General features: G+C 43.0%; 1 protein-coding gene across 1 annotated transcript; it reads left to right on the top strand.

Moving 5' to 3' along the window:
* Window positions 1-1399: 1399 nt before the first annotated feature.
* Window positions 1400-16144, top strand: mep1b (meprin A, beta; the record flags this gene model as incomplete). Its single annotated transcript, XM_039001747.1, is given in 16 exon segments — window positions 1400-1438; window positions 4953-4968; window positions 5080-5136; window positions 5227-5270; window positions 5417-5495; window positions 5662-5779; window positions 12065-12240; window positions 12435-12653; window positions 12952-13104; window positions 13503-13560; window positions 13562-13713; window positions 14642-14889; window positions 15171-15353; window positions 15444-15453; window positions 15576-15752; window positions 15960-16144. Coding segments are annotated over 16 exon segments (1914 nt in total), but the record flags the coding sequence as incomplete, so codon positions are not given.
* Between the last annotated feature and the right edge of the window lie 121 nt (window positions 16145-16265).

The following is a 16265-nucleotide window of genomic DNA, read 5'->3' as shown; positions in this document are numbered from 1 at the left end:
CAAGGCAGGGAACGTGGTCGTCAGGTTGGGTCAACCTCTACCTGGCTTGTCGGAGCTTTCCACCCCAGCAACAAGATCTGTGGCAGGTGACGTCCAGAGGTGAATGACTGACTGGTCCAGATACAGCCAAACACACACAGCCAAACACAGAGAGGGCATGATGTATTTTAGCATTAAATTCAGAGGTTTACAATTCATGCATTGACAGTCTCAATAATGACCTAAAGGTTGACCAATTGAACACTTAATGTTTATTTTTTAGCTATATCAGACTGCTGCAAATGGGCACTCAGACAGAAGAAAGGAGCATGGCCAATCACACCCCAGCTGTCACCACAGCCCCTCCCCTTCCCACTCCAAGACCCCTCCACAGACCACTCTCTTCCTCCATCACTCCTCCTGCCCCAACCAATGATGTAGACCTATATATGTCTATGACTCGTAGACCCGCCCCAACACTCACCCCAACAGCTGGCACTACTGCACCTACCAGCCAACTTGCCACCCCACCTACCACCCGATCTGCCACCCCACCTACAATTACTCGTCCTGCCACAACCAATGGTTTATACATGACTATGGCTCAAACACCTGCCCCCACAGTCACTCCAACAGGTGCCACAACTACACCAGCACCTACAACCACAACTACCATACCTGCCATCACACTGACACCTACCATCACATCTAAACCCAGCCCCACACCCCGCACCAGGGCTCTCTCCGCCCCAGGACAACAGCCCTTGGCCATCCCTCAGCACACACCTTCCGCAGCGCAAAGACCCACCGCCATGCCCTCTACCTCTAACCCTGCTCCCCCAGTACTGGCTGCTCCTCCATCCCTCTCCTTCACGGATGATGGGTAAGTTTAAGTCACCATTGATCTGTATGTTTGCATAAGTGTGCTTGTGTGGTGTTTAGAGTTATTTTGATTGTTATACTGCATATTTGCTGCTCATTGTTGACTACTGCAGACTCATCATGAGAAATGTAACCTGATCATATGTCTCTTTTCAGTGACTTGTATGAAAACTTGCTGGGCTTGCAAGGCCAGTTAGTGAGGTAATAATGTATTGGTTTTAAGAGTGAATATTTACCCTTGTCTACAGTATTAACTGTTTTATATTTTTCTCTCCAACGCTCACTCTGTCTCTATCTTTCTCTGTCTGTCTTTTCTCACTCTGTCTGTCTGTCTGTCTGTCTGTCTGTCTGTCTGTCTGTCTGTCTGTCTGTCTGTCTGTCTGTCTGTCTGTCCCCACTCTCTCTGTTTCTACCTCTCTCTCTCTGTCTGTTCTCACTCTCTCTGTTTATATATCTCTGTCTGTCTGTCTGTCTGTCTGTCTGTCTGTCTGTCTGTCTGTCTGTCTGTCTGTCTGTCTGTCTGTCTGTCTGTCTGTCTGTCTGTCTGTCTGTCTGTCTGTCTGTCCCCACTCTCTCTGTTTCTACCTCTCTCTCTCTGTCTGTTCTCACTCTCTCTGTTTATATATCTCTGTCTGTCTGTCTGTCTGTCTGTCTGTCTGTCTGTCTGTCTGTCTGTCTGTCTGTCTGTCTGTCTGTCTGTCTGTCTGTCTGTCTGTCTGTCTGTCTGTCTGTCTGTCTGTCTGTTTTCCCTCCCTCTATCTCTCTCTCTGTCTGTACTCACTCACTCATTCTCTCTCTGTCTGTCTGTTCTCACTCTCTGTTTTTCTCTCTCTGTCTGTCGGTTCTCCCTCTCTCTCGCTCAGTTCTGTGGTGAGGATGACGTTTGTCTGTCCGTTCTGCCAGGAGAGTGGTCTGGATGAGAGGGATCTGTGGATTCACTGCAATGGCAAGCATTACCATGACAACAGGCCCGTGGTCAGTGATATATCTGTTATGAATTGCTATAAAGCTGTCAGTCAGTTGCTCTCAATCACTGCGTCTCAAACATGAGTTTATTTAATTTTATTTCAATTTTAGTTAACCAAGATAATCCACTTCGTAACACTTGGCTCTGCCTCCAGGGATTCCTCGTCCATAGTCCCTACTCCTAGGGAGTTGTTGGCCAATTGGGATCAAACTTTGTTGCTCTGATTGACTATTGCTCTCTGGCATCCTCTAGGTGTGTCCAGTGTGTGTCTCTCTGCCTCACGGTAATCCACACCAAATTAGCAGGAACTTCATCATGCATCTGAACCTGAGACACTGCTACTATGCCGAGAAATACACGGTTGGCTACACACACACACACACACACACACACACACACACACACACACACACACACACACACACACACACACACACACACACACACACACACACACACACACACACACACTAATAAGATGTTTCTTTGGTCCACAGAACACCCATCAAACCGACATGTTGAACTTGCAAGATGCCATTATTGAGTCTCTCCAGGATGCCAACCTGAATCCCAGATGACCTTTATCGATATCAGACACAACATCAGTAATCTAGTAATTTAGCAATAACACACTCATCATGATTTGTATATTTTGATGCTAAAGCTGCTCACAGAAGCATTTGTAAAAATGGCAATGTTGTCGAACATTGATCGTTGCAGCTGTTCTTTTCTTTCTTTTGAATGTATAAAATCATGCCCTGTTTACTGCATCTATCAAATATATCAACTTTAATGGACATTTTCAATATCAGCTTTGATATACTTTTTCATACAGTACCAGTCAAAAGTTTGGACACACTTACTCATTCATGGGTTTTTCTTTATTTTTGACTATTTTCTACATTGTAGAATAATAGTGAAGACATCAACACTATGAAATAACACATATGGAATCATGTAGTAAGCAAAAAAGTGTTAAACAAAGTAGCCACCCTTTGCCTTGATGACAGCTTTGCACGCTCTTGGCATTCTCCCAACCAGCTTCACTTGGAATGCTTTCCAACAGTCTTGAAGTAGTTCCCACATCTGCTGAGCACTTATTGGCTGCTTTTCCTTCCCTCTGCGGTCCAACTCATCCCAAACCATCTCAATTGGGTTGAGGTTGGGTGATTGTGGAGGCCAGGTCATCTGATGCGGCACTCCATCACTCTCCTTCTTGGTCAAATAGCCCTTACACAGCCTGGAGGTGTGTTGGGCCATTGTCCTGTTGAAAAACAAATGATAGTCCCACTAAGCACAAACCAGATGGGATGGCGTATCACTGCAGAATGCTGTGATAGCCATGCTGGTTAAGTTTGCCTTGAATTCTAAATAAATCACAGACAGTATCACCAGCAAGGCAGCAAGGCACCCCCACACCATTACACCTCCTACTCCATGCTTCACGGTGGGAACCACACATGCAGAGATCATCCGTTCACCTACTCTGCGTCTCACAAAGACACGGCGGTTGGAACCAAAAATCTCAAATTTGGATAGATTTCCACCGTCTAATGTCCATTGCTCGTGTTTCTTGTCCCAAGCAAGTCTCTTCTTATTATTGGTGTCCTTTAGTAGTGGTTTCTTTACAGCAATTCGACCACGAAGGCCTGATTCCTCTGAACAGTTGATGTAGAGAGGTGTCTGTTACTTGAACTCTGTGAAGCATTTATTTGAGCTGCAATTTCTTGGGCTGGTAATTCTGATGAACTTGTCCTCTGCAGCAGAGGTAACTCTGGGTCTTACTTTCCTGTGGCGGTCCTCATGAGAGCCAGTTTCATCATAGCGCTTGATGGTTTTTCCAACTGCACAATTTTCCGGATGGACTGACCTTCATGTCCTAAAGAAATGATGGACTGTCATTTCTCTTTGCTTATTTGAGCTGTTCTTGCCATAATATGGACTTGGTATTTTACCTAAAAGGGCTATCTTCTGTATTCCACCCCTACCTTGTCACAACACAACTGATTGGCTCAAACGCATTAAGAAGGTTAAGAAATTCCACAAATGAACTTTTAACAAGGCACACCTGTTAATTGAAATTCATTCCAGATGACCACGTCACGAAGCTGGTTGAGAGAATGCCAAGAGTGTGCAAAGCTGTCAACAAGGCAAAGGGTGGCTACTTAGAAGAATCTCAAATCTCAAATCAATTTTTATTTGTTTAACACTTTTTTGCTTAATACATGATTCCATATGTGTTATTTCATAGTTTGGATGTCTTCACTATTATTCTACAATGTAGAAAACAGTAAAAATAAAGAAAAACTCTTGAATTAGTAGGTGTGTCCAAACTTTTGACTGGTACTGTATATTTAATATCTTTGTATACTCTTGACATAGAATAACTATAATAAAGAATATTGAAATCAAACCTATTGTGTGTCCTGGAGGATTCTATTAGGCACTGATCCTTGAAGTCTACAAAACAACATTATGTATGTGTGTGTGTGTGTCTGTGTTTGTACGTGTGCATGCGTGCACGCACATTTGTGTTCCTGTAAAACTTACATAAGCAAATGGGGGACAATTAAACAATCAATAATAATAAATTTGACAGCAATTGAAGATATTTTATCTTAAACCATACATTTTACGCAATCTGCACAATCCTGCAAGCCTTGCAATTTGTTCAGCTTCTGTATAAAACCTAGCAAACACACACTCCACCCAGACTAAGGCTGGAACTGCTGCATATAGGTGGTCTTTGACCCCTTCTCTCTTCTTGTGCTTGTGATTACCGGCAGTCTTAGAGCCATGGCTTCTAAATGGATTGTTCTGGTCTTCAGTATGCTCTGGTGCTTGGTACGTTTCCTATTCCATCACTGTAATTTTATGTAAAACACTACATTACCTAAATTACATTACTCTGACCAACTGTATTTTTGTGGTGCCTGATACAGTTACTGTACTTGTCATAATTGTGTAACAATTTAGCTTTCTTTTTTTCTCAGTTTTGTGTGGTCACATTTCTAATCTTGTTACATTTTATTGCAGACCTGTTGCATTGCACTCTTTTCTTTTCCTTGTTTATTTATCTGTTTTCCTGTTTGTTTATTGCCTGCTGTAGTCAGCAGCATCCCAGCTCACAGGTGAAACAGGTGAGTGAAACCTCTTATTGTTGTTGTTCATAACTATGACTCATAGTGGTGGTAGAAATAATGTCAAGCAATTGTGTGCTGTGGTTGATTTAGACATTCTCTTACCTGCAGAGACTGATGTGGATGAGGGACACGGACACGACTGGGACATCTTTGACATCAATAAAGGTATATAAGAAAATAACTTTATAACATGACTGTGTGTATAGATAGTATCTCTGTGTGCTGATTGTCTAACTCTAGTGTGTTCACTTGCAGAGGCAGGATTGGACCTGCTGGAGGGTGATATTGTAATAGATGAGGTGAGTTTGACAACTCATCTTTTCTTTTACTTGAATAATGATGTGGATTTCTCATAGCCTGCCAATAATATCTGGTCATCACTGATCACCATGAGGGTGTTGTGTCTGATTGCACTGATTGAGAGTGTGTGGATCTCTCTGTTTAGACTGACAGCAGAAACACTATCCTAGGGGAGCAGTATCGCTGGCCTCAGACTGTACTCTACTATCTGAAGGACAGCCTGGGTGAGAAATAGTACACTTCAATACTTCAAACATAGCTTTGGTAAAATACATTTAAATCAGTGTGACAAAATTCAATACAAAAATACATTTAAATCAGTGTGACAAAATTCTATACAATTTTGAAATATATATTTCTCTCTCTGTGTGTGTGTGCGTGCGTGTGTAGACATACATGCTAAGGGGGTGATTCTGAAAGCCTTCGAACAGTACAGACTGAAGACCTGCATCAACGTTGTGCCATGGAAGGGAGAGGAGAACTATATATCTGTGTTCAAAGGCACCGGGTGAGCGCACACGCACGCACACACACACACGGACGCCACAATGTCAGAAGCCAATACATTTTTTTTTTTTCAATTTAAAGTTTTATTAAGTTTTCAATCAACCAACCAAACACATTCCACATTCACAGATGTGACAGACTTAAAAAAGAAAATATATATAATAATAATAATAAAAAATTGTTTTATATATATATATATATATATATATATATATATATACACATATATACATACATACACACACACACATACACACAAATAATAATTATAACAAAATTTAAAATATAGAACTTGCAGCAGCACTATCAAGGTTCTTATTAGCTATTTCCAGCCTTAGCTGAGATGACGAGCAAATAATTAGTTTTTAGATTTTACAGCACCTTACACAACACGCATCTGCTCATCTCCCTGATCCCCCCATTCACTCTGTCCAATTTGAAATATAGTTGAGTAGTGGAGACCAGAGTCTATCAAACTTGGGCTGTCTCTTGTGGAGGTCATAAGTGAGCTTTTCAAGAGGGAGAAAGTCAACAATCTGGTCAATCCACATTTTAAATGTAGGAGAGGTACTAGAGGCCCACAATAGAAGAATACATTTCTTAGCAAAGTATGTAATGGTCATGAGCAAATTTTCTCTGTCAGGATCAAGAACAAAGTCCTGCTGGGCATTAAGAAGATAGAGACACGGGGTCATATCAAACTGTACATCTAGTATTTTCTGTGCAGCAGTATGTATAGATTGCCAAAATCTAGCAATCTCTCTACAGCTCCAAAATACATGCATATAGGTTCCACTTTCAGAGGTACATCTTTTACAGTTAGGAGAAATGTCTGTTTTCATTTTATGGAGTCTCAAGGGAGTGTAATAAAATTTGTACAAAAATCTGTAATTAGATTCTTTCATTTTTACATTAGTAGAGGAGCAGTATACCCTGTCGCAAACCTCCGCCCATAACTCATCACTGATAGTCAGACCAAGGTCCTTTTCCCAGATTATTTTCAAAGGAGTAAAGGAGGAGCCTCCTTTCTCAGAAAGGAGTCTATAGATATAGGATATTTTGCCTTTAATGGATTGTGCTGTGACAAGAAGGGTTTCAACTTCATTCAACTGAGTTCTAAACCTCCTCTTGGAAGTAAATGAGGAGATGACATGTCTAATTTGAAGATATATAAAAAAAAAAAAAAAGGGATCTTGGCACATTGAATTCACTGCAGAGCTCTTGAAAGGATTTCAGTGTAGTGGTCTTCTGATGAAATAGGTCTGAAAAGGTCCTGATTCCTAGAGTATGCCAAATATTAAAGTTGGCATCCCTCAGGGCTTTTGGCAAGTCTGGGTTGCCTACTATAGGCGAGTGAGAACATATTTGGGAGGAGATGCCCAGGTATTTCTTACAGTCCCTCCACGCTAGTAGGGTGCTGTAAATCACAAATGTTTTGGCTATGTTGCCCACTTCACTAAAGTTATTAATGAATATAGTTGAGCTTAGTGGCAATGAACCACAGGATTGGGCTTCTATCTGGATCCACGTTGACTCTTGTCTGTTTGTGATCCATGTTAGCATGTTGCGGATTTGGGCAGACCAGTAGTACAATTGAAGGGAGGGAAGGGCAAGACCACCCTTAGATTCAGGTTTCGATAGAGTGGCGAGCTTGATCCTAGGTTTTTTATTGCCCCATATAAATTTGGTGATGCTTTGGTTAATTGTTTTGAAAAAGGAAGCTGGGAGATAGCATGGGAGCATCTGAAATAAATAGTTCAGTCTAGGGAGGATGTTCATACGGATTACATTAATTCTTCCTACTAAGCTAATTGGGAGGGAGATCCAGGTTTGGAGGTTGTTCTTGATTCGATCCAGGAGTGGAAGATAATTCTCCTTGAAAAGCCTATTCAGATCTGGTGTTATGAATATCCCAAGGTATTGAAACCCCTGTGTCTTCCATTGGAATGGGCATAGTGTCTTCATAGAACTGGTGAGTGTAATATTGAGAGGGCAGACAGTGGATTTGTTAAAATTAATCTTATAACCTGAAAACGTGCCATACTGAGCAATTGTGTCTAAAATGGGAGGAAGGGATTTCTCAGGGTTGGATATGTAGAGCAAGACATCATCCGCGTAAAGCGAAATCTTGTGCTGCAGGCCGCCTGCAGGAACACCTATAATACTTGGATTGCTCCTTATCAACTCTGCCAGAGGCTCCGCCCCCAACAAGTAGAGCAGGGGGGACAGCGAGCACCCTTGTCTTGTGCCCCGTCCCAAAGGGAATCTGTCAGAGTTCAGTCCGTTAGTAGTCACCATGGCATTTGGATGAGAGTATAGTGATTTGATCCATTTAATAAAGTTTGGGCCCATATTGAACTTTTCTAAGACTGAGAACAGAAAGCTCCACTCCATCCTGTCGAACGCCTTCTCAGCATCCAGTGAAGCCAGCAGGACAGGAGTCTTCTGTGCGTTTACTTGATCAATAATATCAAAAAGACGGCGAATGTTATCAGAAGAGTATCTGTCTCTAATAAATCCAGTTTGGTCCGCTTTTATTATTTTGGGAAGAAGAGTGTTTAGTCTTTTGGCGAGCAATTTGGTAATTATTTTGTAGTCGAAATCCAACAAGCTTATGGGACGGAAGGAGGAGCAGGATAGGGGGTCCTTGTCTTTTTTGAGCAACACTGTAATGCGAGCTGTGTGCATTGAGTCTGGGAGAACTCCGTTTTTGCAAAAATCCTCCAGCATTGGCATGAAAATAGGGCTAAGCTGGGGCCAAAAAGCTTTGTAGAACTCTCTGGGGAATCCATCTGGGCCTGGGGACTTGTTAGGTGGCATGGAGGTAATTGCCTCCAGGATCTCCTCAGGAGTGAAGGGGGAGTTGAGATCTTGGTCGGTCTCTGATAGTTTAGGTAGCGAGATTCCCTCTAGGAAGGAGTGGAGTTCTGCCTCCGTGTGTTTTCTCTCAGAGGTATATAGTTTGCAGTAAAAATCATGAAAAGTTAAATTTATCTTTTTGGGGTCATATGTGACCTCGTCCTCTGCTGTTCGGATAGCCATAATTGTACGCTCTGACTGCTCTTTTTTTAATTGATAAGCAAGCAATCTACTAGGCCTATTGCTATACTCATGGTATTTCTGTTTAGTAAAGAAAACCTTTTTTTTAATCTCCCGAGTATAGTCCAAATTCAGTTTGGCTTTGGCTGCTTTAAGTTGACTCCAGGAGGTGCTGTCTGGGGATTGTTTATGTACTTTTTCACAGCGTTCCAGCTCCCTCTCCAGATCTAGCCTGTGTGCTTCCATTGCTTTTTTCTTAGAGGAAGCATATGCAATTAGATGACCTCTTAGTGTGGCTTTAGCAGCGTCCCACATTGTGGCTGGAGAAACAGGAGAATCTTTGTTGTCTTGTGTATAGTTGTCTATCCATGTAGTTACCAATGTATGGAATGCTTCGTTTGATAGCATGGAGGTGTTGAATTTCCAGCTCTTTGACCTCGGGATGTTTTTGCAGAGGTCAAAGCGGAGGTGGACAAAGGCGTGATCCGAAAGCGCTATGGGTCCGATTGTACACGTGGCTGAATTTATGAAACTCTTTGGGATAAAAATGTAATCTATACGGGAGTAGGTGTTATGGACATTAGAGTAGTATGTATAGTCCATAGATGAGCTATTAGTCTCTCTCCAGATATCTATCAGTCCCATCTCTTTAGTAAGAGAGTTCAACATCTTTGCAGATCTAGGATTTGTGGTGGGAACTTGAGATGATTTGTCTAGGGTTGGGTTCAGGGTACAATTAAAATCTCCGGCCAACACTCCAAAGGAAACACAATGCTCATTGAACAGGGTTATCATTTTCGACATAAAAGCAGGAGTATCTGTGTTAGGGGCGTATATGTTTAAAATAGTAATTGGTTGCCCATACAGTGACCCAGTTATCAAAATAAATCTCCCCTCCGGATCAGATATGTTTTTGTCAATTATGAATGGAACATTCTTATGGATAAGTATGGCTGTACCTCTGCTGTTGGATTTGAAAGATGAGAAATAAACCTGTCCCACCCAAGCTCTGCGGAGTTTGGCATGTTCAGCATCACAGAGGTGTGTCTCTTGCAATAGCGCGATGTCTGCTTTTTCCTTTTTTAGAGCACATAGTATCTTTTTCCGTTTTATTGCATGACCTAGACCATGGCAGTTCCATGTCAATAGATTTAAGGTACTAGTCATCGTCATCGAACAGTAATCGAACTTTAGTGCAAGTCATCTCTGGGTAAAGGTGGATAGTAGTTACAGCTGCGTTCACATAAAAGGAAAATAAATGGTTTACATAAAATAACAATCTCTGAACACCCCAGCCGAGTTCCCAAACAACTCGACATATCCCGTTGGATCTATTACCCCCCCGCTCAGTCACAATTCTGTGTTCCAAAAAAAAAAAAACGGGAACAGTTAGCAACGCACAACGTCTCCCCCTCCCCACCAAAGAAATGCCTCATCCTCTCCGCCCCGCATTGAGTAAATGACAACGTAGCCCCCGTCCAGACCACATTAAAAAAGGGACAAAATAAAATCAATGGCCCAGCCTACATATAGTAGGCCTAGGTTATAATATGGGGCCTATCCCTCTCAGCTAAAGGAACATAAATATAGATTAGACGGCTATAATGACATTTAGCAGGGCGGGTGGGTCTTTGGATATCGGCTATATGTTGTCTTACCTCCTTTAGTAATAACAGTAATCGCATTTAGTCATTGGTCCATTTCTCATTGACCGGGGTTGTCTTTCAAAAAACGTTTTGCCTCTTCGGGAGTTTTGAAGTGTCGCAGGGCTCCTTGGTGAAGAATCCTGAGCTCGTTTGGGTATTTGAATCCCCTAAAGATGCCTCGGTCAATGGAGCATTTCTTCACCTCGTCAAACTCTCGGCGCTTTCGGCGTATTCCAGCTGACAGGTCCTGGTGTAAGGTGAGTTTGGCGTTTCCCACTGTAATGGTGTTGGTTTTCGCCGCCTGTAGGACTCGTTCCTTGTCGGTGAATCTCAGGAAACGCATGGTGATTGGGCGCGGTGGTTGTCTGGCTGCTGGTGGGGGCCTCAGTGCTCGGTGAGCTCTCTCGAGGTCTATGGGCCTGTCGGTGGACAGGTGGAGCCACTCGGGAAGTTTGTCTTGCAGGTAGCGGATCAGTGGCATGTTTCCCTCTTCTTTTTCGCCCAGATTTAATAGAACACAATTATTCCTTCGCCCCCTGTTTTCCAGGTCCTCTGTTTTCTCTTCCAGCTGCTCTATTTTTTTTTTTAGCATATGCTATTGTTTCCATGGCATCTGTCAATAAGTTTTCCGTGGATAGGATTTGCCCCTCTGCCTCGTCCAGGCGCCCCGCGTTTATGGTTATCTTGTTGTTTATGTCAGGCAAAGCATTTTCCAGGATTGTCACCTTGCCCCCTATCGCACTGAGCTGAGCGTTAATGGCATCTAGTTTAGTGTTGAGTTCTGTACGTTGGGATCTCAGCTCAGAAAAGATGTCTTCGACAGAGTGCGAGGTTGCCATTCGTTGGGCCTCGGGGTGAACGGATCCTCTTGCTCCTGGCTAATGGCGCTAGCTTTTTCTGAAGCTAGCTGCTTCTTGGAGGCTTTTTCCGTCGCTAGTGCTCGAGTCCGGGTAAAAATGTCACCTGTAGTGTCGCCTTTTGTAGCCGCCATGACTTTTTGACTAAAGCTAAATGAGTTTAAACTTGAAGTGGAGGTAAGATTAGGAATTGGAAACTACTTGTGCGGAGCTCCTAGTTCATGCGGCCATCTCGTTCAGGGGTCGCCAATACATTTTTGAACAATGATAAATTATATCTGTTCATTCTTCCACACTTTTCTGTATGTTCTTCCACTCTATTTTCCATATCTTTCTCTCTCTATCTCTAATTCAATTTCAATTTCAATTTAAGGGCTTTATTGGCATGGGAAACATGTTTACATTGCCAAAGCAAGTGAAATAGATAAGAAACAAAAGTGAAATAAAACAATAATAAATTAACTAACAAAATGTCACAAAAGTCCCGAAAGAATAAAGACATTTCAAATATCATATTGTATATATACAGTGTTGTAACAATGTGCAAATAGTTAATGTACAAAAGGTAAAATAAATAAACATAAATATGTGTTATATTTACAATGGTGTTTGTTCTTCACTGGTTGACCTTTTCTTGTGGCAACACGTCACAAATATTGTGATTGCACACTGTGGTATTTCACCCAGTAGATATGGGAGTTTATTTGTTTTCTAATTCTTTGTGGGTCTCTCTCCTCTCTTTAGGTGCTACTCCTCAGTAGGTAACAGGCAGGTGGGGAAGCAGAAGTTATCTATTGGTCGTAACTGTGACCGTCTGGCAACAGTTGAGCATGAGTTTCTGCATGCTCTGGGTTTCTGGCACGAGCAGTCCAGAGCTGACCGCGATGACTATGTCAACATCATGTGGGACCGCATCTAAGGTAGCAATCAATCAATAAATCTGTATTAATAACATAAGATGACCGTGATGTTTTAGTTAATAGTATGTTAGAGATTATTTATATATAGTCTCACTGTCTGTAGTTGTCTATCAATCTGCTGGTGTGTCACCAACTAAATGTACTTTATACATGTACATTTCAATGACTGAACATTGCATTATTTCCCTTTTTAGGAAAAGACCATAACTTCCTGATCCACGGTGAGTCAGTGTCGAGTGCTCTGAATGTGCCCTATGACTACGGCTCTGTGATGCACTACAGTAAAACAGCCTTCAACATCGGGTCAGAGCCCTCCATCATTACTAAGATACCGAGCTTCATGGACGTGATTGGTCAACGCATGGAGTTCAGCGACAGTGACCTGCTGAAGCTCAACAGGCTCTACAACTGCAGTGAGTCCTCACCTGTCAATCAATATCAATCAAAAGTCAGATCAAAAATCAATCAATCAGCCAATAATTTACTGTAACTCAGGAGTTCATCAGACTGACCTTTAGTTAATGCTCTTACTTTATCAATATGTAATAAATATCTAGCGAATGAAGGTGATTACATAAAGATTGTCCAGCCAGGTAGTAGATTATCTACAGAAGAGTTACATAAAGCTGTTTTTATTGGTCTCTTGATTCTTACTTTCATAGACTAATGCTGACCTTCCCTCTCCGTCACCCCAACTCCCTCTCTCCACAGCAACTTCCTCAACGTTCCTGGACTCATGCAGCTTTGAGAAGGAGAAGATCTGTGGGATGACCCAGGGTCCTGTTGGGAAAGCTCAGTGGGAACACAGACACAGTGTGGCTGGGGGACCCAACACCGACTACACCAACATGGGCCAGTGTGATGGTAAGATATACATACACGCATGCACACACACTTTACTCTGATGCAAGGTCCAGAGACCATAGTCCTAGTGTAACATGATAATCATGCCACTATAACGGCACATCTACTTATCTGCTGTTCTCCTAAAGAGATAAAGAGAATGGCCAGGAAGGTCAATGCCCTCCAACGTGTTTCTTTGTTTGTCTCTTAAGATTCAGTGGAGGGACTTTGAGTTCTCAGAGGATCACAACATTGAAGTACCCTGTAGCACCATAATGATAACATCTATTTGAAGGCGATATCATTAATATCCTAATTGATTTTATTAAAGATGAAACATTTTCTCCCATTACAGAATATGCATATTTTTTGATCCATGATCAGTTTGTCTCACTCAAATGTTTTATTTCTGTTTCCAGGAAAAGGTTATTTAATGCACTTCAGTACGGTTAAGGGTAACCAGGCCCACCTGGAGTCATCTCTTCTACCCCAAGAGAGGTTCCCAGTGCTTGCAGTTCTACCTCCACAACAGCGGGGGTGCTGATGATCGACTGAACGTGTGGGTGCGGGAGTATGACGACGCCAACCCCAAAGGAAAACTGAGGCTCATCCAGAAAATCGATATCACAGGTTTGACATCACATCTCAGCTCATACAAAACAATGTTGTACAACAGTATTGGGTGTACAATAGTATAGAGCAGGGGTATTCAAATCTTACCCTACGACGTCTGGAATACTGCTGGTTTTCTGTTCTTCCTGATAGTTAATTGCACCCACCTGGTGTACTAGGTCTAAATCAGTTCCTGATTACAAAGGGGAAGAATTTTAAAAAGCAGAGGAGCTGGCTTTGAGCTCCAAATTTGAATTTGAGGGGTATATGCTGACCACACCGCTCGCGTTGCAAAATAAATGTACACATACATGTTATTCAATCATTGCACCCACACTGCTCATGCGCGTTTGCGTAACCGGGCACTAAAATAGAACTTGGTTCTATTTGTGACGCTTGACGCGCTGCATGTCCCACCTCTCCCATCTCCTCATTGGTTTTTAGGAGCATATACCCAGGTGCCATCTCATTGGTTTTTAGGAGCATATACTCACATTGGTGATTGAAAGATGAACTTGAGGTCCACACTCCAGTCCAATTGGTGGTGGTAATGCACCTTAAAGTTGTTTGCTAACCGCCATATAAAGTCCAAAGAAGAAGAAGCCTGAAGGAGGAGAGATTACTAGAAACTAACTCGGTTTACCCTTTTATCTGTGGATTCATTGTCGGAGTAGAGGACCTTGTGCATTTCAGGTCAAATAACAACCCAATGTTTATATTACAGGACAAATGAGCTAACAGCAAGCTAACTAGCTAAATTGCCATAAATGTTTACTTATCAACCTTTCCCCAAATTAATATAGTTGGTTCAGAGTTCATTTTGATATTTCACCTTACGTGTCCTGATTGAGTCAGGTGTGGGTGGACAAAATCAACATGCGAGTGGTCTGCTCAGCATGTACGTTTATAGGGTTTGTGTGGATGTCTGTTTCCTTCGGTCCTACAGGTGGCATGAGAGACTCCGGGGAGCTGTACTATGTGACCCTGGATGTGAAGATGAAGTTCCGGATTTAGTTTGAAGGTTTGAAGGGCACAGGGGCATCCACCGGAGGGCTCTCATTGGATGACATCAACCTATCAGAGACAACCTGCCCGCAGCACATCTGTGACTTCACCGGTCTCTTAGAAACCACACCGACAGGTGTGAACATCTACAGCCCACGCTTCCTGTCCCCCAGTGGCTACTCCTTCATGGTGAGTGTCAAGGTCACTATAGTAACAAGGTTGAGACGTGAATTTTCTAATATCCCATAACTTTGCATAAATGTGGTAGAATTCAACAATTCCCCGGGTGCCGATGACGTGAACATCGATAAAGGCAGCCCCCCAACACTTCTCTGAGGGGTTGGGTTAAATGCGGAAGACACATTTCAGTTGAATGCATTCAGTTGTGCAACTGACTAGGTATCCCGCTTTCCCTTTCTGCATTTGAATACATCATCATTGTCCTGGCCTGGTAATAATGAACTACCTAGGTGAGCGTGTACATCAACGGCCGCAGCAGCCCAGGTAGCATGGCCATCTACTTCCACCTAACCTCCGGCCCTAAAGACAACTCCCTCACCTGGCCCTGTCCATGGCATCAGGCCACGATGGACCAGAACCCGGACATCAGACAGAGAATGTCCAACCACCGCATGATCACCACCGACCAACAAGCTATCCTCAGATGGTGAGAATGCTTACACAAAAAATGCTTACACAGTACGCCAAATAATAGCATGCTATTGGCTCTCTGTCCTTCATAGACGCTGCAAGGTCTTCCAATCTGAGACGAGCGTGAGGAGACTCAAATTAGACTAGAAACAGTTAGGGAGACAGGTGTGGGAGAACCTGAAGTCAAATTGTTTCTATTTAAGATTTTCCCTTCTCTCCCCTAGGCAATGATTTCTACTGGGACAACCCCCGTAAGGTGGGCAGTCTGGTGAACGGTTCCGACAGCAGCCAGTTCTCCCGCGGGCCTGGTACTGGAACCAGCAGCTACCTCACCCACAGCATGCTGAAGAGCAGGAACTTCATCAAAGGAGACGACGCCATCTTCCTCCTCGGTCTAGAGGGTAAGACATTACATTCCCATCGCTGGAGAAGGCTCTTAACCATAGACATGCCCAATCGTTCCTTAGCTCTAGTCCCAGATCCGTTTGTGCCATCTTACAGCGTACCAATGACTATAGCAGTTGGCAAGACAGAGAAACAGATCTGGGACTAGACTACCTTGACCTCTCTCGGTTCTAAACCAGTGTTCTTAACCCCAACCTCTTCAGATGTGTCTGCACTGCTGGAGACCCAGCCCCTTCCTCGTTCTGCTGTTCAGTCTGAGAAGAGTGCCGTAGTATCACCCAGCCGGGAGACCACCAACACGTCAAAATTTGTGATGGCTGTGTCCATGAGCTTGGCGGCGGTCATGTTCGTGGTTGCCATGGTGAGCGGTGTACGCCAGGAGATCTGAGAGTGACGTGATCGTTGTGGAGAACATGGACATCTAGTACTGAGAGTGACAACCAACCTAAAATGGCTTCTTTACCTTTTCCATCGGCAGATTGTTGAAAGTGCTACTGAAGAAACTTCAC

This window comes from Salvelinus namaycush, chromosome 10, assembly GCF_016432855.1.
Source record: "Salvelinus namaycush isolate Seneca chromosome 10, SaNama_1.0, whole genome shotgun sequence".
NCBI classification, from domain to species: Eukaryota; Metazoa; Chordata; class Actinopteri; order Salmoniformes; family Salmonidae; genus Salvelinus; species Salvelinus namaycush.
This window is presented reverse-complemented; position numbering and strand designations above follow the sequence as displayed.